Source organism: Sus scrofa, chromosome 3, assembly GCF_000003025.6.
Source record: "Sus scrofa isolate TJ Tabasco breed Duroc chromosome 3, Sscrofa11.1, whole genome shotgun sequence".
Lineage (NCBI taxonomy): Eukaryota > Metazoa > Chordata > Mammalia > Artiodactyla > Suidae > Sus > Sus scrofa.
Window position 1 is genome coordinate 100573440 of NC_010445.4, and position 27254 is coordinate 100600693.

Below are 27254 nucleotides of genomic sequence, written 5' to 3' on the forward strand. Positions count from 1 at the left end.
ATATCAGTAGCTCCATAGGCATTCACTGCATCCAGCTCTGCACATCACCTAGTACAGTACAGCATAGTGGATAAGAACCGTGGACTTCACTTCCACCCTCTCCACAAAACAACCAAGTTTGGGCATGTAATCACATTCCTCTGCTATAAAATCAGGAAAAGAACAATATCTACCTCAGAGCTTTGTGGTTGGGATTAAATCAGTTAACACACGTAAAAATGAGATTGTTTTTAGGATAAGTGAGTGTTGAATAAATTCAGCTTCTTTTCTTTTTTTTCTTTTTTTTTTTTTTTTTGCTTGTCAGGGCCGCACCTGCCACCTATGGAAGTTCCCAGGCTAGGGATCCAATTGGAGCTGCAGCAGCCGGCCTACACCACAGCCACAGCAACACAGGTTCTGAGCCACATCTGCGACCTACACCACAGCTCATGACAACGCCGGATCCTTAACCCACTGAGCGAGGCCAGGGATTGAACCCATGTCCTCATGGATACTAGTTGGGTTTGTTACCACTGAGCCACAACAGGAACTCCCCAACTTTTATTTTTTTAACATCAACAACTCTGGGGGTGGGGGAGTAGCATTGATCAGAATAAAATTAATAAAATTAATTCAATTAATTTCAGTTGAAATTAGCTCTTGAGTACTTACTCTGTGCTAAGCATTGTGCTAGATATCCAAGGTTCAAAGATGAGTGAGATGGCTATTAAGCACGAGGAATTCAGTCTTGTGGCAGAACAGATATGTGATCAATGCTAGAGATAGAAAAGAAGACCTTACTGATGGAGGACAGGTGAGCAAAAAACCGTGGAGGAGTACCACTTAATGCACCACTTAAATGGAGAATAATAAGAGGATCTCAAGGGGACAAGTGAGAGAAGAAATCTAAGTGAGCAAAGAATTGCATTGGCAGAGGCTTGGAGGTGGGAGGAGCTTGAGCTATATGGGAGAGAGCAGACTGTTTTGGTGTAGATGGGACAAAATGCACAGAGACAATGGCAGAAAATGAGATTGAATGATTAGGAATGAGTCATGAAGTGTCTTGTAAGCCATGTTAAACAACTCTGAATTTATTCTGGAAGCAGTAAGAATTTGAAGCAGAAGAGTGGTGTGATCAGACTTGCGATTTTGAAAAATTACCAAAGAAATTGTATTTTAACATGAAAGAGAAATCAAAAGAAAAAGGGGGTTAAACTCTTTTAATAGTTCAGGCAGTGAATGATGAAGCATTGAACTAAAGGAAATTGGGGGTAATAAAAAGGAGGCCCTAGATTCAAGAAGAAGTTAAGGAGTCTAGAATAACTTCCAGATATCTGATTTTGGCACATAAGAGATACTGTGTCAGTCTCTGAAGTATAAACTGTGGGGGGAAAGAGGTAGTGTGTGTGTTCAGTGAAAAATGTCCAAGTACATTTTTTTTTTCAGCTGCACCCACAGCATGCAGAAGGTCCCAGGCCAGGGATCCAACCCAAGCTCCCGCAGTGACAGTACTGAATCCTTTCATTCCTAGGCCATCAGAGAACTCGAATGTTAAAAGTTATAGCTCTGGAGTTCAGGTGACAAGTCTAGAGCTGGTATGTAGATTAGGATACCGAATATATAGATAGTAAGTAGCCTAAGAATATGAAGAAGTGTTTCAAGATGTGAAATACAGGGAAAGGAGGGTCTGCCTAGTTCATATCTATACAATTTTGCAGTACTTAACCTCCCGGGAAAGATGTCTAAACACATTTAAAGATAAAAATCTGGGATTTAGGAGACGAATCGAAGCTAGAGATGTAGGTGAGAATGACTTGAACTTGGTGATAGACATTATGTAAGAGAATAAAGAAGAAATGCGTATGTGTAGAAAAGAGGATCAAGAACCACATTTACTTTTGTATTAGGGGGAAAAGCCATCTAAACTCTGGTTAAACACATCAGCCAGATTCTGTGAAAGCAGAGAATTACTTATTTTCAAGGAGTTCGTTTCTGAACATTTCCTCTGAAATAATGTTATTACACTGATGTAATAGGGCCCTTTCATTGAAGTAATAGCAGATTATTTTTGCCCAGGTTTAAGCACAATGAGAACACATCCACTTTGCTGTGTATTCATAGAATTGGATCCCATAAAATAAAACCTCTGTTAGTAAAAATATCCATGTCATGATCAAAAATTTCAAAGGGTCTACATAAAATCTCTGACACTTAGAAAAGTGCTTAGACACAGACGGTTTTCCATAACAGTTCTCTCTTTTTGTGTGTGTCTAGTATGAAAATAATCTCTCAATTTTGGTTTTAACTAATGTTTTGTAGCAAAGTAATTGTTACGCTTAGCCTGCAGAAGCAAAAGCCATTGATCCAAATATTTTATAAGTCTTGCTGTCTGCAAAATTTATATCCCAGATTCCAAATCAATGGATACAGTACTATTTACAATGTGAAATTTTATTTCCTGAAAAACCTTTAAAAAAGTAAAACAACCCTCATATGTGGCTTTGAAACAAGCCTACCCTTAAAACTATTACACACTGATTCTTGAGATCATACTGTCATATCTTTCCAACAAATTGCATAAATAAAATAGCAAAGTGCATTGAAATTTCCAAGGAAATGCATGTTCATTGCGAGAAACAGAAGACAACATTTTGAAAATTTGTATCAAATCTAGAAACCCTGATAGTAGCAATGATGAGGTAAAAGTGTAAAGTGGTACATGATGGAGACCAATGAACTCACTGGGAGGTGTCTCTTTCAGCCTTTCATTCAATAAATTGTCTTCGACAATGCAGTGTCGTGCTTCATTCCGTCCTTTGAGAAATTTGCAAATGAGCAAAGAGCAAATTTACAAAGGGAACCTTTTATAGAAAACATATTTCAGGGGTCAGTGTACATTAAACCCTGCTTCCTGTGCTATATCACAAAAGTGTGCTCCTCTTGATGACTTCAGATCAGCAAGAAAAAGTCTATTCCGTATGGAAAGTCAGGGAGGTATATAAACACTTTAGAAAGATTTCCCTCATGTAATTACATTATTGTAAGTTAAATATATAAGGGTTTAAATTTCAGCTGTCTAAAAAATTTACCTTTCTGAAATACCATGCTGGCTGGTTGACAGCATGCCAATTTGAGAAGGTAGTTTTGCAACAAGGTTAAATACTCTCTAACTTAGGGAATGTCTTAGTGCATATTGTATGAACATGTTAAACTGATATAGAGATAGCAATGGGGTTTTTTTTGTTTATTTGTTTATATCATGTTCTTTAATATACAGTAATACTGGGTATTCTTTTCTTTGTAGGGTTCCTTTAGCCAGCAGAGCTTACATCAAGACAGCTGGACTGAGATCCACCATAGCATGGGCAATGGCGTCTCTTGCAGAAATTAAGGAAAGGAAAATGTTTTCATTCCTGTTAATATAATAGCAAGGTCCTTTCTGTAATTAACTTATTCATTCTCTTACTGACAGGCATCTTGTTTGCTTTTTCATTTTTCTTCTTGGCGTTATACTTATGAACTGCAGTGATAGGTCTTTATATATTATTGAACTTCTGAGAGCATTTTGGCTACAAAAAAGCTCTGTCAAAAGATAGCTACATTTTGGCATTTCCACTGTGGCACAGTGGGTTAAGAACCTGACTGCAGCGGCTTGGGTCACTACAGAGGTTCAGGTTCAATCTCCCGCCTGATGTAGTAGGTTAAAAGATCCAGCATTGGCACAGCTGTGGCTCAGTTTCAGTCCTTGGGCCTGGAACTTTCTTTTCTTTTTTTTTTTCTTTCTTTTTTTACGGACTCACCCCCTGCATGTGGAAGTTCCCAGGCTGCGGGTTGAATCAGAGCTGCAGCTGCAGGCTTCCACCTCAGGCACAGCCATAGCGGATCTGAGCTGCATCTGCGACCTATGCCACAGCTTGCAGTAATGCTGGATCCTTAACCCACTGAGAAAGGTCAGGGATCGAACCCACAATCTCATGGTTCCTAGTCGGATTTGTTAACCACTGCGCCATGACGGGAACTCCGACTACGTCTGTGTCTTAACCCACTGAACTACAACAAGAACTCTTGGCCTGGGAACTTCCATATGCCATGGGTGCAGCCATATAAAAAAAGATAGCTATGTTTTATTATTTCTGATTTTTTGTCACAGTCATGTAGGCTGTACATCCAAGATCTTAATCAATTTTTGTGAATCTTCCATGGACAGAAGAAAATCTTATTTTCTAGTCAAGAAATTATCTCTACTTACTGTTTTACTACATGCTCAGTTCTGAAAGGTATTTTGAAATTTATTATGTTACTACTTTTTTTTAAGATTTTGCATTTTTATCAGCTGTTACCTCATTCAGCTGCCATGTAGTTTAATATATATGCACTTATGACTGCTACATTGTGAACTGTGCATCTTTATTGCTGCATAAAGTTTTCATTATCTTGATTTGTGAATTCAACTTAAATTTCACAATGTGTTAATATTTTCATCTTTTTCTTTGCATTTTTCTTTATAGTGAATCTTTCACACTGCTTTATTTTTAGCTTTGCAGGTATGTTTTTGTTTTTTGGCCACACCTGCGGCTTGCACAAGTTCCCAGGCCAGGGATCAGACTCAAGCCATAGCAGTGACAATACCAGATCCTTAACCTGCTGAGCTCCTGGGGAACTCAACTTTGTTTTCATTTTTTAGTGTGTGTTGCTTTGTTTTGTTTTGTTTTGTTTTTTTCGTGGTATACCCGATTGTATTCCTCTTCTTTTACTCTGATTATAACTTCTTACAGTTTACTCTTTTTATTTTTGCTAGTGTGATCTCAAGTTAATCATTCCATTGTTCTCCCTGAGGCTGGATTTTATGTTCTATTCCATGAATGGTTCCCTCCCCCGGCTCTCTCAGTTTAACACATGGGACTCTACCGTTACCTTCAATCAAGACATCAACTCTTTTCTTTGCCAAGATACTGTTTTTACACCAAGATACTCTGACCTCTCCCCTCTGGCCCCTCTTCCCTATCGTGAAATGAAACCTCTAGGGTCCTTTTTTTCTTCTCCTGTCCTACCTTTACTCCTCCCTGCGAGACCTTCATTACAGATACTTCCTTCGCTATACATTTAATTCTCCTGTTTCTTATTCAATTTTAATTTTGGAATGAGAAGAGAACTTGAACATGCTCTCCTCACCAAGTCTTCTGACACATTGCAATCTACGCCCACGTACTTTGACTTGTCATCATGGTAATAAGTGAGCTGTCCTTGTTCCACTCCATTATGTATGTACTGGATTTCACTCCCTCTTGCCTACTTAAGGACTTTTCTCTACTGGGTCATTCCCATCTGCATGTACATGTGTAATATCCTGCAACTTAAAAAAAAATTTTTTCCCCCGAACCCACATGCTCCATCAGCTTCTACCCCCTCTGCTTCCCTTTACACCAAAACTTAAAATTAGCTGTCCGTATTTGGTGTCTGCTTCTCTTCCCACTCTCTCGTGCCCACTTCCATCAGATTGTCATCACCAATACCACTGAACTGCTCATCTTACTTAACCTACCAGAACGTGGGCAGCATCATCACTCCTTCTAGGAATGGATGTCTCCGCTTTGTTTCAGGACCACTCTAGGTTCTGCCTGTGTCAGGATGTGCTGCTGTCAGTGTGCACCGCTGAATTCACCTTCCAACATCTGTACCTAGGAAGTCACTGGCATCCAGCCCCCAGACTTTTCTAACTTCTCTTTCTAGATGGTTCATCTAGTTAGGATGCTTTAAATACCATTTATAAACTGATTAACAACCACTGTTCCCAAATTTATATCTGTAGCCTAAACCTCTCCTCTGAACGCTTGAGTCCAGTGACTCACCTGACATGCTTGGCCTAAGAGGTGCCTCAGAATATCTCCTCTGTAGCTTTTCCTCCACAGTGCTTCCCAACTCAGTAACAGGTAGCTGGTGTTCCTGATGCTAAGGTCAGGAACTTCAGTCACTTCAGACTGTTGTCATTCTTTAACATTCCACATCCAATCCATCCTGTTGGTTTCACCTTTAAAATATACCCAGAACCCAACTACTTCTCACCACTTCCACCAATGTCATTCTTTATTCAAAACACCTTTTTCTCAGGCTGGATTCCCTGACTAACTTCCCTGTTAATACTCCTATCCTTTTGTGGTCCGTTTTCAGCAGAACAGCCGGAATGATCCCTTTGAAATTGTAATGTCATGTTACTCTCCTCTGTTCAAAACCCTCCAATAGTTTCCCATCCTTCAGAACAGAATCAGAATCCTTATAACACCTACAAGATCTTATGTGATGTGTTCCCCTAGATGGGAGAGCTAGTAGTTTTTTCCCCAGATTTCCTGTTCTTCCAAGTACAGACAAGGTGACAGGTTCCTGGACCCTTAAAATTGTATGTGTCATGTGACTGACATGCTCTCACCAGTTAACTGTTGGTGGAAGTGATGTATCTCACTTCTGGATGGCACCTTTAAAAGCCAGTGTATATATAATTTGTCATGCTTTCCCCTCTACCACAGTGACAGCAGAGTTCCAGGTGGGGACCACGTCACTTCTGGCTTCCCAAGTGAGAAGCAGAAGCCCCAGATGTCATACTCTGGACATATAGCCTGAGCTCCATGGTGTTTAAACCTGTAGATCGTGGGGGTTATTATTCCATGCAGCACAGTGCAGCCCATCTGAATGGAGCTGCCTGGCCACCTCTCCGAAGTAATCACTACTTTCTTCCTCTCACTCACTGTGCTTTGACCACACTGGTCTCCTTCCTAATCTTTAAACGTGCCAAATATACTCCTGCCCTAGGGTGTTGACTACCTAAAATTCCTAATAAAGAATAGAAAGAGTCTTTACCCTGAAATGTTGATTCTTCAAGTTTTAGGTTTCTTTTATAATGCCTTTTAGAAGAGATTTAATGATGTCAAGTCAATATTTCTCTCTCTAGGCTGGTGCATTTGTTTTAGATCCAATGTGTGGACTTGGAACAATACTTTTGGAGGCTGCAAAAGAATGGCCAGTAAGTTCTAAAGTTTGGTAAACCAGGCAGTGTTTTACTTTAATCTCTCTGTGCGTGTGTGTGTGTGTGTGTGCGCGCGCGTGTGCGCTCACTTACTAATTATTTACAGGTAGATTATCTCTTTAGGGATTATTATTTTTTAATTATATGAGTTGCTATTTACTGTAGTCAAAATAGACAGTGAAGGGTTAATTAAATTGCTGTGTTATTTAAGTACTATGATAAATTTAGGAAAATACAGCAGAATTCCAATAATTAGTCATGACTTAAATGGTATAATTCCCTAAATATTTTAGTCATTTGTAACTGTAAAATATTAACAGATTTTAAATTTTTAACAAAAAGTTTTTAAGTTTTTGCTGTTGAATGCCATTTTAAAGAAATGCTCCTAGGAGTTCCTGTCATGGTGCAGCGGAAGAGAGTCCGACTAGGAGCCATGAGGTTGAGGGTTCAATCCCTGGCCTTGCTCAGTGGGTTAAGGATCCGGCGTTGCCATTAGCTGTGGTGAGGTCACAGACGCAGCTGGGATCCTATGTAGCTGTGGCTGTGGTGTAGACCAGAAGCTGTAGCTCCAATTCGACCCCTAGCCTGGGGACCTCCATATGCCACAGGTGTAGCCTTTAAAATTTGTTTTAACCAAATTAGATTAATTTTATTTTCATCATTTGGAAAAATACAAGTAGGTTTTTACTGCATAAACTTATGATGGTTTTATTTATACTTATGACTTTTTTTCTCATAGGATGTGTATTATGTGGGTGCTGATGTCAGTGACTCACAGTTACTAGGTGCGTCTGACAATCTGAAAGCTGCAGGCCTTAAGGATAAAATCGAGTTACTTAAAGGCTCTGTTATAGGTAAGATATGAAAAGTGCAAACATTCGGGAAAATGAACATCTGTAAATATGTAGGGTCATATTTGTAAATCTGTAAATATGTATGTATTTAGGGTCAATAAGCAAGATTCCCTTTTCCTATATAAAAGTTGAATTGTTTGTACCTTGTAATAGACCTGTGGGGCCAATACTCAGTTTACTTCCGTTATTGTAACTTTTATTTTTCAAGAGATTCATGCTCTAGAACATTATTTATGTAGTTTGCCTAAGCATTTAAATAAAACCATGCCTTTTTAAGATGTGTTTGTTGCATCTGAACCATTTCTCATAACCAGGGATCACTTATTATAGGCATAAAGAGAATAGAATAATAATAATAGCTCTTCAGATTTCTTTCAGATGAACTATATGAAATATATTGAATTATCTTACCTTCTCCTTGCCTCAGTTAAACAGTATTCCTGTGATATAGGGAATAAGGTAACCACCCATCCCAGTTTAAAAGTAAACCAGTACTACTTGAGTGTTAAAACTGGGAGATTCTGGGGAAACCAGGACAGTTGGTCACCCTGGGAGGCAGAAGGAAAATATCACTCCCATTTTACTGAGGGGAAAATCAGCAGTGAGAAACATAACAAGGAGTCAAGTCTGTGAAGTCTGAAATATTATTTTCCTAAGGCCCATGGTGTTTAGACTGTTTCAGAAAAGCCTCACATTCCATCTTTCTTTCCCTTAGTGTACCCTTTCTCCCTTAAAAGTGACCACCTTTAATTTCAGCCAAGACAACTGTATTCTTTTGACACAGTGAGACTGGGTGATAGCTAAGTCCCAATACTGAAGCTGTCATGTAGAGGAACAAACTATCATTTTAAAAAATGTTTTTTATTGTAGTGGGAAACTGGTAGAGATGAGTTACTCTCAGGAAGAAAATGTTGGGAGTTCCCTTGCTCAGTGGGTTCAGGATCTGGCATTGCCATGAGCTGTGGTCTAGGTTGAAGATGTGGCTCGGATCCTGTGTGCTGTGGCTGTGGTGTAGGCCGGCAGCTGTAGCTCCGATTCGACCCCTAGCCTGGAAACCTCCATATGCCGTGGGTGAGGCCCTAAAAAAAAAAGAAAAAAAAGAATGTTAGGATAACTTTTGTATAAATGTGTAACAACGCAGCCTCAAAGAAGAAATGGTATTATTGATTGAGATGTCATAGTTGTTTGGTGCCAATGACCGTCCTTTCAGACTTTCAGTCCAGGTTTTTAATAAAGACTCTATGCATAAGAGACAAGTTTCTAGAGGAAGTCGGGGGTGATTACACTGAAAGCAAGTTTTCGTATACCCTCATTTCTTGAGAAAAGTTTTTTTTTTGGGGGGGGGGTGAGAACTTCAGGAAAGATGGAATAGCTCTATAAATCATTCCTGAGCAGTGGTTTTTCAAAATCTTTACAGTCTCAAGAGTGCCTTGGCAGCATGAGGAAGAAGTACTGATTTGGCCATTAGAACTTGGCTGTACTACCAACTCCACTTTTGTCGGTTTTTATGTTTTGGGCATTTCCCATAAGATTTTACTTTTAAAAACAAGCCTAAGTGCTCACTTGGATTTTTTTAAGTTTTTTTTTTTAAGTTCTCTGTGATACCAGATAGCCAAATAAATCCTCATTTTTTTAAAAAGGTCGCTCTAACTACCATGTTAAAAACAGACGAGTAGGGCACAGATGGAAGCAAAGAAACTAGTTACAAGATCATTGCAATAATCCAGGTAAGAAATGATGATGGGTTGACACAAAGTGGTATTGTCGGAGGTGTTGAAAAGAGGTCAGATATATACATATTTTGAAGGTAGAGCCAACACAATCTGTTGGTGGATTGAATGTGAGAAAAAGACTAAGAATGACCCTGAGCTCTCCGCCTTGGGCAGCTAGAAGGTGGCCTCCTTTTATTGAGTTGAGGAAAACTGCAGGGGGAACAGATTAGAGTTTGGGGCCCATTTGGTTCCACATGATAATTAGACACCACGCGCAGGAGATGTCGAGGTATTAGTTTGATATACACATCTGGCATTTAGGGGAGAGGGTTGCCATCACTGGTGTAGATGACATTTAAATGCATGAGATCACCTAGGGAATGAGTAGAAGTAAAGAAGAAAGGCTTCCTCTGAGGATGAGATGCTTAGAGGTCTGGAGGGTGAGAATCTAGTAAAGGAACAACCAGCAATATAATAAGAGAATCTGAGGAAGAATGATCAGCTATGTCAGATATTGCCAGTTGGTAAAGCAAAATAAGGCCTGGCCATTTCCATGGAGCAGCAGGAACAAAGTCCTGCCTGCCTGAGTGGTGGAGAGAATGGGAGAAGGTAACTTCACGATGGCTAGTGCTGATCATCCTCTTGAGCAGTTTGGCTGGTAAAGTGAGCAGAGAAACAGGGAAGATTAGGGATCAAGCCTGGATTTTTTGAAGATAGAAATTAGAATTCAGGAGTTCCCATAGTAGCTCATGGGATTATGAACCTGACTAATATCCATGAGGATGAAGGTTTGATCCCTGGCCTTGTTCAGTGGGTTAAGGATCCAGCATTGCTGTGAGCTGTGGTATAGGTAGGCCGGCAGCTACAGCTCCAACTGGACCCCTAGCCTGGGAACTTCTATATGCCACAGATGCAGCCCTTAAAAAATTAGAATTCATTTTTTTTTAAAGTACAACATTCCTATATGCTAAAGAGAATGACCAGATTAACAGGGGAAACTACTTGACACTGTAGGAGAGAGAAAACTGCTCATCCAATACTCCCACCGTCCCCAAGAAAGCATGGCACGCAGCTCACAGGTGTGGGGCGGGCACTCCCAGTGTCAGGGAAGGCTGAGCACATGAGGATGGAAGTGGTAACAGGTCACACCAGAACAGGTATGGCCATTAGTGCACATTCCCTAAACCTTTGTTTAGACTGGATATTATCATTTCATTACAATTTTTTAAACTCTTTGCCAATTTGATAAAAATTTATAAAATTTACCTTTCTTTAATTACTAGTAAGGCAAAACTTTTTTCACATTATATCATTTGTAGATTTTTCTTTTATGAATTAATTGCTTATTTTCAAGATAACCTTCTGGAGGAAAGAAACACTGTTTAAATTTGTTTCAACACTGCAGCCTTTTAAGATTGGAAGTCTGGGGGAATTACATATCTTGTGTACATAGGAGCCAATATTAACTATTTAATCAGTAGCCCTTTAATGCATACCTCTACTTTAGAGGTAGACATTCCAGCTAGATACAAGTGTTGATTTTCTTCCTTAACTTGGTGTTACTTTTAAAAGCTCTCATCGTAAATACAATTTAGAATTGTATTTCCACACAAGGATCTCACACCTTTTTACAGCAAGAATTAAAGACTTCTCTAAGCATGGATATATCTAGGATGTTAGTAAAACTCCTACCGTAATTTACACTACTGCATAATTGATGTCTTCATCCTCTTTGTGTGCTTTAATGGCTTTATTTTTTTCTACTTTTTTAGTAATACTCTATCTTATGACCCTCTACTAATATAAAATTAGATGATTCTTTAACATGCAGAAATTGCATGTGTTCTCAGGTTTTCATCATCATGAAAATTGGGAAGCAAATGAATATTATGTTGCAGGCTATCTTAGGAAATAATTAGTCATTGGGATTATTTTAAAAATCTGCAGATATATTTACATTCTTAGTATGATATATATATGCAGATTTGAGTAAAAGAAACACACATATGATTAGCTAAAATGACAAAATTATAGGCAGGTGAAAAGGGGAATATTTTCAGTCCTTCCAGTTTTAGACATTCTATAGCCTGTCACATTCATTGAAGGAGTATATATAATAAGATTATTGATAACAACTACAATTTGGTCTCAGGCACATCTCTACCCTTGTAGATGCACGGCATGCTTTTTTTAAACACACCTGTAAGCTCTCCGTAATGTGGTGGTTGCCTTTTCTTTCATATTAGTGTGGGTTTTCCTGTAATGCTATTCCTGCCCCTTGGCCTGGCCCCTGGTGTTCCAGCCAGGCATCTATTTTGGCCCATACCACATTCCGCAAGATTCATGAAGCTGCCAGGCTGCCCTGGCATTTGGGGAATTGGAAGGAAGTGTAGGAGGTGATAGGTTAGGTATACATGAAATATGTGCAGGATAAGAAATTCACCATAGAGAGTTTGAGTGTTTTTGCTGCAATGGCTTTATCATTTATCATATAATATAAATCCCTTTTTTGTTTGGTAACACTGCTATTCTGTAACAGACTCTTTCAGCAGCAGTAAAGTTTTAAAAGTGCATATTTAGTGAAAAAGTTAATACTGAGGTACCATTTCTCAACAAAGCTGTTGATGAACACAACTTGAGTAAAATGTTTATTGACATCTGTCATCCACTGTGAGAGCTATGGTAATATCACAGCTGAAGGAAATGCATTTAAATATCACTCTGGGAAGCATGACTTTTCATTTACATCAAATGAGCACTCTTCTAAATGAATTTTGCTCATTTTCAATTCCAAGTTTTCTGAGTTACGTAAACAAAATGAAATTATAGCTATTAATATGTTGGCTCCGTTAGCAGAAGACCTCCACAGAAAGTTAAATATTGCCCGCTTTCTATCAGTGTTATCTGATGCTCCAAAAAGAAAATCAGCTAAATCAATTCCAGTAGCAGTCTAGCTTCCCCCCCTTCTTGAAAATTTAGAAAGTTTTTTCTGTCAGAGATGAGACATTTTTCATTATAGTGAGTGCTACTGTAAATTCAGCTCAGCGCTGCACATGTATCTGTTTATACATTATTTGGTGGACCACAGCATCATGCTGAAAATTAATATTTTTATTAAATAAACCTATGAAGCAGAAAGGTACATGGAATTTGATGTGGTACCCAAATAAGCTGTGACGTTCTGAATTGAAAAAGAAACTTGAGTTATCAAAATAATAGACTTCTAAAAAAATTTTTTTAAATATACACAGTGTAACTGAACTGCAGTCTGTCTGTGATAAAGATGGTTGAATGCAAAAAAAAAAAGTAATTCAGCATAACAGTACATGCTTTATTTGCTTGTGTGTTGGTAGCTGGGCTTTAAAATGTTTACACCTTGAAGAATTATTTTGTAAATCAGCCAGAGTATCTTACAATTGTGCTATATATAAACTTTATAATTTAACAAGTTATCTAGTTGTGGTTGCGTTTTCAAAACTCATTCCAAATTAATAATCAAAGAATTCAACAAAGTGCTGAAAAACTTATGTTTTAGAAATTTTTGATTAAGTGCAGTTATTGGTAATAAAACAAAACTGGCAACAAGACATTGAAATCTATCCCTAAAAACCCCAAGGAAAAAAATGAACAAATACAGCCAACTGAGATGTCATTTTACTACAGAGATATTTTCAAATATAAAAAAGTTCAGGTAATACTTCACTAAGAAGAACTTTTGAAGAGGGAAAAATTAATAAAAAAATCCAGCCCTTTAAGAAGTGAATCAACTGAGGACTAGAGAAGCTAACGTAATGTGATTGATCATGAGTATTGAATCAACATACAACTAATTTTGAACAACTGAGAATTTAAGAATGCCATTGTTAAAAGCCTGGACTAAGGAAAGAATAACACAGCAGAAAGTACAATGAAAGAAAATAATAAAAGGGTGTGCCCACATAAAACTTCTCAAGCTTTCTTTTGTCTAAGTATACACATAGACACTCTGGAGGCTTTTAAAGCCTTTTGGAAGAAAACATCTTGGAGTTCCTGTTGTGGCTCAGTGGAAACGAACTCAACTAGCATCCATGAGGACACAGGTTCAATCCCTAGCCTTGCTCAGTGGGCTAAGGATCCGGCGTTGCTGTGAGCCGTGTTGGAGGTCACAGGCACAGCTCCGATCCCATGTTGCTGTGACCATGGTGTACACGGCCAGCTGTAGCTCCAATTCGACCCCTAGCCTAGGAACTTCCGTGTGCTTTGGGTTCGGCCCCCAAAAGCAAAAAAAACAAAAAAGAAGAAGAAAACGTCTTAGGACTATAATCCTGGCTTTAAGCAGTTCTTACTCATTTTCTCCCAGAAGGAAAGAAATAGGACAATTCTTTTGCTCAAGACACACCGTTACTTTAATTTTTTTTCATCCTGAAGAGATTTTTAAAAGATTATTCTTGTTTTCAGCTATGTATTTCAGAATTGTATCTCTCTGGTTACAGACTCTTTGTTCACAGACAGGTTAGGCATTTGATAATTTGAGCGATTTTACTGTGTGTTGAATCTTATGGGTCAGATGCTCATGATGTTAGGATTTTCTGCATCAGAAACCCTGGAGGTCGGGCCAACAGTTTGTGGTCTACCAGGCCCTTCAGATGATTCTGATCACACTAAATAGGTTTGACTGGAGACCTGAGAATTTGCGTTTATAGTTCTCAGGCGATACTGACGTTGCTTGTCTGGGGACCATACTTTGAGAGCCACTGCTAAAGGGAAGTGGTTGTCCCACCTAGGCCTTTGAACGCTGTGAGAAGGAATTGCAGAGTTCCACAGAGCTCCTTGGAAGGATTCCCAACCCACTGGTCTCCACCCGGCTGTCATCTCCCTGTACACATCAGAGAGGACATTGTAAATAATAACTACAGCCATAGCTGATGGCTACCGAGTGCCTGCTGTGTGCCCCAGGCACTCTTCTAAATACTTTGAATAAATTCCTCACTTGGTAACTCCTGAGATAAGTACTCATCCCATTTGACAGATGAGAAAATAGCAATAATGTCCCAAAGTCCCATGGCTAGAAGGTGGCAGAGCCAAATGCAAACTGTCTGACAAGAGAGCCTGCACAAGAAAAGCCATATCAACAAAAGCTTAGACGATATGATATTCTATTGTAAAATGACACCACTTTTGTCAGTTTTGTCTGTTATAAGCAGTTTGTAAAAAATTACTCTCTTCTATCTAGGTGAAGTTTTCCTTCAACTTCTAAAATGATTTAAAACAGTTCAGCAAACTATAAGATAGATAGAGGCTGACCAAAAGGGGAGGAAATGTTACCAGACCTGAACATGGGCAACTAATGTATGTGTGTAGACAGAAGACTTGGGCTCAATCGCAAGAGTAAATGACTGCCTGTTCTTCATAAGCTGTTATACATGGTTGCTTTGATTGTCCATCATCTTCAGTAATTTGGTAGAAAGTATATGGTTTTCAAATTAATGCGTCTGATATCAGCACCCTAAAATCAAGTGCATGAAGTTAAAACATGACTTGGAAAAAAGATTTCCTGCCTAGCCCTAAAAGAATATCATCCTGGTCCTTGTTTTCTAACCACCCACTTTCTTCTGCTGATCTCAGATAACTAGGAAAGATTAACAAGTGTTTATTAGACTTTCCTAAATAACAGGATTTTTTTGTTTTGTGATTAAATTTCCTGCCTACAAAAATTTGTATTGTATTCAGAATAAAGATTATTTAAGTTATATTGCATTTCTTTAGAATTAGATGATCTCCGAAATGAAAATGATTATCTAACTTAATGTAGGTGATATTGGAAGAAAAATAAGTAGAAAGTGAAAAGTATACTCAGAAAATGTGTAAGTTAAGATTGGATGTATTGAGTTCCTGTGTGGCTCAGTGAAAACAAACCCAACTAGTATCCATGAGGATGCAGGTTCGATCCCTGGCCTTGCTCAGTGGGTTAAGGATCTGGCATTGTTGTGGCTGTGGTGTAGGCCCACAGCTATAGCTCCAGTTAGACCCCCAGCCTGGGAACTTCCATATGCCTCACCTGTAAGCCTTAAAAAAAATTTTTTAAATGGATGTATTACCTTATGGTAATCTTATTTACAAGAATAAAATGTAAAGTTGACAAATTTAGATTCAGTAATTAAACACTCATTTTATTTAGTGATGGTATTCAGTTTATTGATTATTGATTGTTTAGCCTTTTCTCTAGTCTTAGGACTTAAATAGATATTCTTAACCTTTTGGGTCTCCTTAAAATGAGACCTATGGGCATCTCTCTTAAAAACTAATACATCTACAGACAGGTGGCCAAAAAGCACATGAAAAGATGCTCAGCATTACTATTTATTAGAAGAATGCAAATCAAAACTACATTGAAGTATCACCTCACGCCCATCAGAATGGCCATCATCAAAAAGCCTACAGACAATAAATGCTGGAGAGGGTATGGAGGAAGGGGAGCCCTCCTAACAGTGTTGGTAGGAAGGTAAATTGGTGCAGCCACTATGGAGAAGAGTATGGAGATTGCTTAAAAAACTAAATATAGCACTACCTTATGATCCATCAATATCACTCCTGGACATATATCTAGAGAAAAACATAATTTGAAAAGATACGTGCACCCCAATGTTCATTGCAGCACTACTTACAATAACCAAGACATGGAAGCAGCCTCAATGTCCACGGACAGAGGAATGGATAAAGAAGATGTACATAAATGCAATGGAATATTACTCGGCCATAAAAAAATGAAATAATGCCATTTGCAGCAACGTGGATGGACCTAGAAATTACATACTAAATGAAGTAAGTTGGAGAAAGACAAATATCATATGAGATATGTAGAATCTAATAAAAATTTATTAAAAGAACTTATTCACAGAACAGAAATAGACCCAAAGATTTCAAAATCAAACTTAATGGTTACCAAAGGGGAAGCATAGGGTGGAGGGATGAATTGGAAAGTTGATGGAATGAATGAGTAACAAGGACCTACTCTAAGCACAGGGAAATTTACTCAATACTCTGTAGTGACCTATATGGGAAAGGAATCTGAAAAGGAATGGATATTTGTATATGTATGACTGATTCACTTTGCTCTACACCTGAAACTAACACGTAAGTCAACTATACCCCCAGTAAAATCTTTAAAAAAAAAAAAAAGCCAAATCTGATAAAAATCCAAATACAATGAACAAATCCACATTTATCCCACTAATTAATAGCTCATGGAGATGAAAAAAATTTTAAAGAAAATTCAAATAACCTTTATCTAATGACCAAAAAAACCTAATAGATCTACACATGCAAAATTTTATATATAACCATGAGAAGGGAAATGAAAATTACAGGATGTAATTTTGTAAAAGGTTTTTCTAGACAGCCTAATATGTTTCTTCTTACTTCTAGCAACTCTTTATCCATGTAATGTGTTTAAAGAGTTGAATTTTCTGGTTAATTTACAATTCTGCTAACTTATGTCATATTTTATTATTACCTAAAAAACCACTTTTCAAAGAACAGAATACAAAAACCATACCATCTATCTTCAATGATTCTGAAAGCCTTTCAGGATCTTGATGTTCCTTAGAAACAATATTAGCAATCCTAAATTTTATTTAATATGCAAAAACAATCCTTTTTTTTCATGTTTGGGTTGTATATTTTTGAACTTGCTGTAATAGGATATTCTCATTTTTGTATTTCAGAATTGCCATTACCTTCAGAAAGTGTTGATATTATTATTTCTGACATTCCATTTGGGAAAAAGTTTAAGTTAGGAAAAGATATCAAAAGCATTCTGCAAGAAATGGAAAGGTAAGTTGTTGAATTTATTTCCATAATTTTTGAACTGTGGCACTTTTGTTTTTGTTTTTATCTTTTTGTCTTATTAGGTCCGCACCCACGCACATGGAGGTTCCGGGGCTAGGGGTCTAATCAGAGTTACTGCTGCCAGCCACAGCCACACCAGAACTGAGCTGTGTGTGCGACCTACGCCACAGCCCACGGCAATGCCGGATCCTTAACCCACTGAGCAAGGCCAGGGGTCGAACCCTCAACCTCATGGCTCCTAGCCAGATTTGTTTCCGCTGTGCCACGACAGGAACTCGGAGTGATTGGACATTTAACCAAAACATTATCATAGCTGTTCAGTTAAGATTTGATTGCATTTTAGTAATTTCCCAGACTTTTTATAGCTTAATTTTCTAAGGTTTCACATCAGAAGTTTTTAATTGAAATAGTTATCCCGTGTCATTGTATAAGTTTTGTTTAGGAAATAAATTAATTTTTCATTATTGGCTGAAATTTGGATATCTAAAATAGTGGCCTGTATTTCAGTCACTAAGCTAGTTACGTATTTAGTTCTAATTCTCCCCGTACCCTGCCCACTGTGTGTTAATCCCCTACACTTTATAGGAGAGAAACAGACCCAGAAAGACTCTCTTTCTCAAGATCACAGAGGCTACTGAACCACAGAACAGAATTTACATACAGAACATTCAGTCACAGAATGGACAGCTTTATTGTTGATTTGAAATGAAAATGCAGAGGTGCTAGTCATGTTGTGTTTTAAGGTCAAGCCCAGGGAATATAATTCAGTGAAAGTATTTCTTTGAGAGGTTCAAATAGTGAGGCTTGAATGTATACTTTCTGGATATTTAAGTCGATAATAGGAGAGAACCTAGAACACACAGAGGAATGAAAGGATATGGATAAGGGGTCAGTTCGAATTAAATCGTCTTAATCAGCACTTGATGGCGCGGGACAACATGTACAGTCAATGTCCAGTCAAGAGCCTTACATAACCCTGTTCCGCAGTTACCTAACTTGGGACATCACTGGGCTCTCTCTCTGCGCAGCACCTGTAATTCAGACATTTCCTGAGCTCCTGCCTGGTAGCACGTTCCTGAGATTTCAGAAACTTTTGGAAAAACACTGGTGCCGGTTCTCTACTCCTCCCCACTGAGGCTCTGATTAAATTGGTCCGGGGTGGAACCTGGCCATTGGTATTTCTTAATCACTCTCGAGGTGATTCTGCAGTACTGCCAGAGTTAATAACCACAGCCTTTGAGCCTGGCAAGGTTACTCACCAGCTCTACTATTAAACCAGCGCATGGTGAGATAATATGTGTGAGCACATTACACTTAGTGTGGAACTTTACACTTACTGTGGAACTTCACAGAGATGGTGGCTTCGCCTGCCTGATGACCTAGTGCTGCATATTTCAAACATCTCCATAAGTCAGTGGAGGGCAGTGTTTGGCGTAGACACGCCTTTCAGAGCCAGTAAAATTATACTGGCTTTCTCTAGGCCAGTTTTTGGGTTTTATTCTAAGTAACTGAAAATGAGACAATAGTAGATATGACCGCCCTCACATTGTTTCAGTAAGTTTAAATATTTACCTTAGAATTAGGAAAATATTCAGAATTTCCCACATGATTCAAGTGCGCCCATAGAGTCAGTTCAAAGTTTATGTATTTGAACATAAGGAACGTCTCCTTCTCCTGTGACCAAGCTTCCTTGCCACCTGCCGTCAGCCTTTATGGTTTGACTTTGACTTTTTCTGGTTTGAGGTTTTACATGGGAAGTGTAGCATGATGTAGTGATGAAGAGTACAGGCTTTGGAGCCAGAATATCTGGGCTCTAATCTTGGCTCTGTTACTTAATAGTTTTTCTGTCATAGGCAGGCTGCTAAACCACTCTGTGCCTCATCTTTATTCAGTACCTACTTAATAGCATTATTTTGAGGAGTCAGTGGTCTTCAAGGTCTTAGGACAGTGCTGGACACTTAGAAGGCACCCAGAAACTGTTAGCTCGTACCTGATGTTTTAGTATAAACCACTCCAGTGCTTTGGGGAAGTAGGTGGGGATATAGATAAATATATCTCTAAGTGCACATAACTTTTTTTCCCAGTAGTTTACCAGTAGTTTGAGGCTGTAGATAGAAAGTAGAAGGGAATGGAGGGGGACTTGTGTTAGTAAAAATAAAAAATACCAAATAAACCTGTTTATAATAAGCAGTGGAAATAACTGGGTCCTGAAGGTAGCAATATAGCACTGTATTCTTCAAGAAAGAACATGCAGTCGGAATTTAGAATTGTCGGACAGATGATCGATAGCTCTGGTGGTGTGAGCTATGCACTCTCAGCTCAGTTATTTCTTCCTTAATTTATTTGGGGAATAACAATTTCCTGTATGCAAAGCACTGTGAAGAATTAAGTCTCATATTTGAGCTTTCCTCTCAGCTATAACCATGTAAAACAGATAAGCAAAGTTAGAAATTCAGCTTGCTCATCTGGATGGAGGAAGTCACTGTATCTCCAAAAGACATGAGTTGGATTCATGGAAGAAGCATGATTTCAGTGAAATTCAGAAATTTGCAAAGAATAAAAAAGGAGCCCACACCATGTTCTATACATAGACATATTCAGCAGGTATTTCTTGAGTAAGTAATGAAGCAAAAAGTGTGTTCAAAAAACAGAGTATACCAGACTGCTCGGAACAGAAATTAGTGTTAGAAGGTTAAGGCTTCATGCTCAAGTTCAAATAATTTGGGTGTTTGTATCATCTACTCTTGGTCTTGTGGGTCCACATGCAAAAGAGAAACCTCTTTTATCTTGTTTAATAGAATTTCCCCAACTTATTAACCACATAATTCTTGTTGAGTTGTTGTGTTTTTTTTTTTCCCCCACAGGAAACAATCATACTACACTAGTGTTCAGAGGAATACAGTTTTAGGAAATGTTGCTTTATAATTTCTGAATAGCTTTCTTAGTAAATTATGTTTATATGAACATGGAAAGATGCCTAGAAGGATATTTATCAAAAATATTATCTCTGAGTAGCAGGATTTTGGGCGATTTTTTTACTTTCTTATTTCCTCTATTATTTGAAAATTTTACCATAAATGGTGAAGTAATTCTAATGGACATCGTTCCATGTACGTATACACATAGATTCATGTTCTCAATTTTACGTAAATAGGATCATCCTTAGTTTACTGCACTGTATAACCTTTTCTTTTTTCACTCAAAAATATGTCATGAATCTCCTGTCTAACTAGCTGTTATAATGTACATAGCTTTCAGTGGTATCCATAGTATTGCATTATAGGTATATACCATTATGTAGCCAGTACTTATGGATGAGCATTTAGGTAATTCCCACTTTTTCATTTTAATAAAGAACAATGCTCTGAATATCCTTCAATTTTGAGACTTACTATTTGACTAGGTTACTTAAAACCACAGTGCCTCAGCTTCTTCATCTGCAAAATGGCAATGCTAACAGAATATACTTGAATTCTCTAGATTAAATGGTATATAGTACAAAGCATATAAAACAGTGCCTAGCACATAATAAGCACCGAGCAAATAATAGCTGTCACTGCCATTGTCGTCACTATTAATTCTATTGCTGCTACTGCTTCTACTGTTACATCTTGGAATAATTTCCTAGAAGTAAGGTTGTTGGGTCAAAGGTTAGTATACTTCATATTTTTATACATTATTGCTAAAACTACTGTCCAAAAAAGTTAAACCAGTTTTTGTCTTCGAGAGTACTAATTCTCCCCTAATCTTGCCATCCGGAGTACGGTAGTCTTTTTATTTTTGTTAACATTGTAGGTAAAAAGTGTTTAGAGATACTTGCATGTTTTTTGTTTCTGTCCCCTGGTACAGCCCTGTTCCATCTCGCCCTCTCTTCTCCTGTAACCAGGGTTTATCCCCTTGGTTCCTGCCTCCTCACAGATTGTTCTCTGCCCACTTCTCATTCTTATCCGCAACCTGTTCGTTCATCTCATCTCTCCAAATCCAGCCATTCCTTCCCTGGGCCCTTTTGCAGCCTTGCATATCAACACACTGAACTAGGCATGTGGCTGTGAACAGGATAGAGTCTCTGCCCACATGGGGCTGGCACTCCAGCATGGGAAGATATCATGAATAATAAACAGGATAATTTCAGATCATGAATGAGACAATGAAGGAAATTAAAGAGGACTAAGAGAGTGACTAAGACAAAGGCAGTGGCTGCCTGGGATAGATGCTCAGGAAAGGCCTCTTCAAGGAGATAATGTTTGAATTCTGGGGCCTGAATGATGAGAAAGCACACAAGGGAACCAGTGTCAGTGCCACGTGAACAGCAGGGCCGGATGTCCTGAGGCCAGAAGGAGGAAGGGCAGTGTGTGAGAGCATAGTGAGCAAAGGGAAGCAAGCAGACACTGAGTGGGAAAGCTGGGCGAAGGCTAAGTCATGTGGCAGCCCAGAATGGATGTGAAGTGTAGTGGCAGAGAGAATTTGCAGGGATTTACAGTTGTCCTCTGTGTGGAAACCTGGAAGAAGAGGTGGGGGAATTGTGACAAGAATGGAAACAAGGCCCGTCCCGAGACGGCTGCGATGGTGCAGCCGGAGTACGAGCGTAGAGTGAAGCGGGTGGATCTGTGATGTCGTTTGGCGACAGACTCCTGGATGAGCTGGCTGTTTAGATGAGGGAAAGCTAAGCTCCTGACATCTTTGCTGGGCGTGGTGGGTGGTGTGGGTCCCCTTTAAGTCTTGGTCCTCTAGCTGTCACCCTTTCTCCTTGCCTTTACCTCCAAACTTCTCCAGAGAAGAGTCTACACTTGCCATCTCTGCTTGCTCACCGTCCAGTCCCCCCTTGACTCCAGCAGACCAGCCCCGGCTCCTGCCCTGGACTGAGATTGCTGCCCCAGGGTTACTAACAACTTCTCATGATCCTCATTTCGTGTTCGTCCAGCAGCACTTGACACTGTTGAGATCATTCTTTCCTTTCTTGAATCTGTACTCTCTTGGCTTCCATGACATCAGCATTGTCCAGACTTTCTCTCAGGCTCTCTGCTTCGTGGGCCCTTCCTCCTCTGCCCTCCTTGCATGTGAAGTTTGTTCCTTGGCCCTTTCCTCTTCTCCCTGTACTGCCACTTTGCTGTCATCCACCATCATGGCTTTATCTGCCATTTCGTCTTGGAAACAGTGAATTCTCCACCTCCAGCCCTGGTCTTTCTTTCGCATCACCTCCAGGCTGTGTGTCCAGCTGTCTGTTGGCCCCACCCTCAACACATGCCAAACTGAGATCTTGTCCTCCCACCTCCTCCTACCCCCACTGATTCACCCTCAGCTGAGCTACATTGAGCGCCTCCCCTGCTCCGCTTCTTCCTGACATGGTGACTTCCTCTGCATCCAGCACCCCCTTACTCCAGTCCCTCAGCCTGGCTCACTCCTGCTTGTCCTTAACACCCAGTATAGGGGATCTCATCCTCTGGGCATTTTCCCCACTCTCAGTGCCTGGCTTTGGGTCCTCCCTAACCGAGCTGTTCCCACCGCACCTCACACTCACCTTGATGGTGGCCTTGCCACACTCTTTAACTCTTTACTTGCCTCTCTCTCCCCCTGAGTAGTCATCTCTTCAGCAATTCAGGGGACAGTATGCCTGACATCACTTTCTCTACATAAGTTCCATACAGACCCTGGTCATAGAATTAAGAGCATGGATTTTCCACGAGCTGACATTTCCAGGTCTTCCCTTCTTTTTCTGATCTTCCCTTTTGCCCTTTCTTTGTTCATGTCCTCACTCCTTCCTGGTGACTTTCTTCTGCCATCAGCCAGCTGCCTTTCACATATGCTGATTCCTTAGGATTCTTTCATTTTGGCTTTTCCTTTGTACAATCATTTATTAGACTGTGACTACAAATTACTTTGAGGTTTGCCTTTTAAATAGAGCAAAAATAGATAATTAAAGCAGATTTGTACTAGTGTTTCCATAATTACCATAATGAATATGCATTCTGGGAGATACTACCTAATTATCAAAATCCTCGTATTTAAATAGATAAAATTAAATTTCAAATTAAAAACACCAGATATTTTAAACAAAGTGAGATTGTTTGTTGTCTACAAAGGAGGAAGTCCCCAAACAATTATCATCTTTTGTCACAGAGTGCTTCATGTTGGCGGGACCATCGTGTTGCTGCTTAGTGGAGACCACCTCAGGCGCCTTAAAGGTTGTGAAGAGAGCAGCGTCTCCTTGTGTCCCAAGGGCAGCCGCACAGATGAACCTGGAAGTGAAGAATGCTTGAATCCTGAAGAGAAAGCTGCCGTACCAGAGCCAGCATGGTCTTCACTTGAAGCCAGTAACCAGGAACACTTGGACAGAATGCCACCCTTTGGCTCTTTAGTGCCAGTGGAATGCTACAAAGTTAGCCTGGGAAAACCAGATGCATTCATATACAAATATAAGAAGTCGCACTCCCCTGGGCAATAGCAGGTCTGCCGGGTTCAAGTCCTCATTTGTCAGCGGTACAGCCTAGAAGAGGGTGGTCTCTGGGATCTTGACAGTGCCAGAGGGTTGCAAGTAAACAGACCTCGATCCTCACAAGTTTGGGAATATGTACACTATCAGAATTTCTGAAACATAGAAACTTTTATGTTTTGTTTTGGTATCAACTTCTTTTGATATTAAACTTGATTTTTTGAAGCTGTCATTTTGTTCTCCACTGGAATGAAAATAACTTAATTTGCAGTACATTTGCTGTGTCCCCTATTTTATAAAACATCAGTGGGAATAATAACCCTGTGAGTTAATAAGCCAGTATCCCCCAACATGACAGAAAACAAAACTTTACTTTTTTTCTAAAAGTATTAATAAATTGACACCTATTACTTAAATGCATTATGTTCAGTACTTGAAGAAATAGGAAGTTGATAAAAAAATATGAGTTCTTTTTTTTTCATTAGCCTAATGTAGTGACTTAGCTTTGTGGCTGCTGTAGTACTATCTGAACAACCTTCCCATGTTGGGGAAAATTCTCAAACTTGTTTTCCAGCTAGGGTGTGGCACATGACTTAGGCCCAGTGTCAGGGCCCTGTGGTCAGTGTGGGGTGAGTGGAGTTTTTACCTGCACACAGCTCCCAGTAGGCCCAGTGGACTATAGCCTATCATGTGTTCATATGGTAAGTGTTTATTGCATACCTACTCCCTGCCAAGGCTTGGAGCTTATCAGTGAACCAAACATATCCCTGCCCTCATAAGACTCTAGTGGGAGTAATCTATTTGATAGGTTAAAAGATGACAAGTGGAGGGCCAGGAGGAGGGGAACAGAAGAGCTTTGCATTCTTCTCAAATAGCTCTGGCTTCATTGAGAATGGGAGATTTGAGCAGATATGTAAGGACATGGAAAAGTGTCCCAGGCATATGGAAGGGCCAGTTATAAAGACTGCAGAGAAGCAAGTGTGTGTGGAGTGGAGTTAGAGGGGGAGGTTGAGAGGTTAAAGGAAGTGTGAGCAGCAGGTCAGGGGACCGGGGCAGGTTAGACCACAGGGCCTTGAAGACCGACTTTGACTCAAAGCCACTGTAGCGTTTTGACCTGACAGCAATCGAATACACATTTTACAGGATCACCGTGACCACTCTACTGTGAACCAGTTGTAGGGAGGCAGGGGTGGAAGTAGAGAAGCCAGTTGAGAGTTTTTTGCAATAATCCAGGCAAAAGAAAATGGTAGCTTTCCCCAGGGCGATAGCAGTAGTGGTGGCAAGAGGCTGCTGGATTCTGGATATATTTAGCAAGTAGAACCAGCAGGATCTGCTGATGTGTGGTATGATAGATGGAGAACAGGCAAGAATGACTACAAGTTTTGGCCAAGCACCTGGAACAGTGGAGTTGCCAGTCAATGGGTGGGGGAAAGACTACCAGAGGGGCAGGCTTGGTGGGAGACATCAGAAGCTGACTTGCTCATTTTGGCATGCCCATTCAACATCCAAGTGGAGGTGCTGAGTAGGCAATTGAATATACAGTCTGCAGGGTAAGCCAAAGGTCTGTTCTGAAGATATGCATTGGGGAATTTGCAGCATAAAGGTGCCATGAAACTGGATGAGATCACCAAAGGATTGAGTGAAGGAAAGAAAGGAAAAGAAGAAGAGCTGAGCCCTGGGTTCCTCCGACACTAAGAGGTCAAGAGAAAAGGAATCTGCAAGGGAGCCTGAGAAGGAACTTGTTTTCCTCCAGTGAGGCTGGAGGAAAACAACGGTTGCCTGGAAGGCAAATGAACAGAAATATGGTGCAAGGAGTGACCAACTATTAAACTCTGCTCACCAGCCTAGTAAGAGAAAGACTGGAAATTGACCATTGGATTTAGCAAAGAGGAGGTCATTAATGACCTTGACAGTGGGAGATTTGGTGGAGTAGAGAAGGAGTAAAATCAGACTGGATTGGGTTCATAGAAAAGAGGAAAAGAGCCAGAGGTAGCCACTGTATGCAACTCTTCCAACTAGTTTTGCTGAAAAGGGAGCAAAGATTGGAGGTAGTAGATAGAGGATGTGAAGTCAAGAGGATTTTCTTTTTTAAGACAGGAGAAGTAGCAGCATTTTTTTTTTTTTTAATGTTGAAGAGAATGTTCCAGGAAAGACGAAAAACTGATAAGCTAGGAAAAAGGATAAATACTGGAGCCAGGTCCTTGAATAAGGCAATGGAATGCAGTCCATGCTTGGAGGAATTGGCTTTCAATAAGAGCATGAATAATTTCTCCATGGTTACAAACGGGAAGAAGCATACAGGCATTTCTGCAATAACATGATAAAAGTACTCCTGAACATTTTTTCATTCCCAAATTCATGCACTAAAAATAACAGAATTTATGGGGAAAAATAGTGGTGGGGCAGACCATTCCAAGGCAATCCAACCTTGCAAACTGCAAATGAACGAAAAAGCCAATAAACACAGTTTTTTAAACCTAATATTCCTAATAAATAAGTGCATCAGTAAATAAAGGGTTCTACTTTTCCAAGGAAAGGGCAAAGACAGCTCACTACAATTTGGTAGAAGGAAGGGTAGAAGCTGCTGAATTATACAACAAGCACTTCCAAGACAGAACTTTTGGCCAAACTGCACCAAGACAAGGAAGGTGCCATACACGGGTTTTATGTTAAGTACCTTATTCTTCAGTTTGTCCATCCAGCTCCTCCTAGGGAGTGGGGGGAGAATCCTTCACCTTCAGCTGCTCTTACCTGGTGGAGCAAAATATTAATGTGCTGGGTAAAAAAGTCACTTGTGATCCAACCCAATTTCCACCTTTCAGTGGTATCATCACCCTGCTTAGTGCTAATATTTGAGTGAATGCCCATTACAGAAACACGCGGGGAAGGAGAACAGACTGTATGTGGGAGCAGATCCTGGAAGGTGGGAGGATGTGCTGGTGGAAGACTGGAAGTTCTCTTCCAACTGCTTCAGTTTTCTCGGTGACAAAGCATGTGGTAATTCCCCCAGTTCCTGGAGCTGTAGTTGGAACAGCTCCCCTCAGCAGTTAACCCCCACAATGGCTTCCAAGCCGTGGGTTCAGAGCACCTGTTATTGGAGAGCTAAGGTCACATCCTCCCTAGGCTTCCCCTTCCTACCAAAATGGCCAAACAAAAGCAATACTGTATCTTTGTAGGAACTGCAGCTATTAGAGCCACTAAGAAGAAGGGGGCACAGATGCTCTACAGAGTTCTTCAGCATGGGAAGGCAGCCTGTGTCAGCTTGGGGGTCTGCTGCTTTGACTCATTTGTGTTTAATGGAGGCCTGGGCAGGAGAGGGCACTCCAGCTGGTCCAGGCCCACCGTAAGCAGCTCTGCACTTTGCCCTTATGATCCAGGGAATCTAATGATGCTCAGAGCGTCTGTGACCCACCTGGATGCTGTGTGGATGCTTT

At 39.9% G+C, this 27254-nt stretch overlaps 1 protein-coding gene across 4 annotated transcripts in view; it reads left to right on the top strand.

Moving 5' to 3' along the window:
* Positions 1–24225, top strand: part of THUMPD2 (THUMP domain containing 2) — a 40497-nt gene extending 16272 nt beyond the window's left edge. For 3 of the 4 annotated variants that reach the window (XM_013987918.2, XM_013987919.2, XM_003481230.4), the window contains 5 exons: positions 3284–3371; positions 6923–6994; positions 7737–7851; positions 17267–17375; positions 23508–24225. In XM_013987918.2, coding sequence (XP_013843372.2) covers positions 3284–3371; positions 6923–6994; positions 7737–7851; positions 17267–17375; positions 23508–23832 — 709 coding nt within the window. In that variant the 3' untranslated portion in view covers positions 23833–24225. Of the gene's footprint in view, positions 1–3283; positions 3372–6922; positions 6995–7736; positions 7852–16197; positions 16365–17266; positions 17376–23507 lie in introns of all 4 variants that reach the window. The other variant, XR_001303323.2, reaches the window with a different exon arrangement.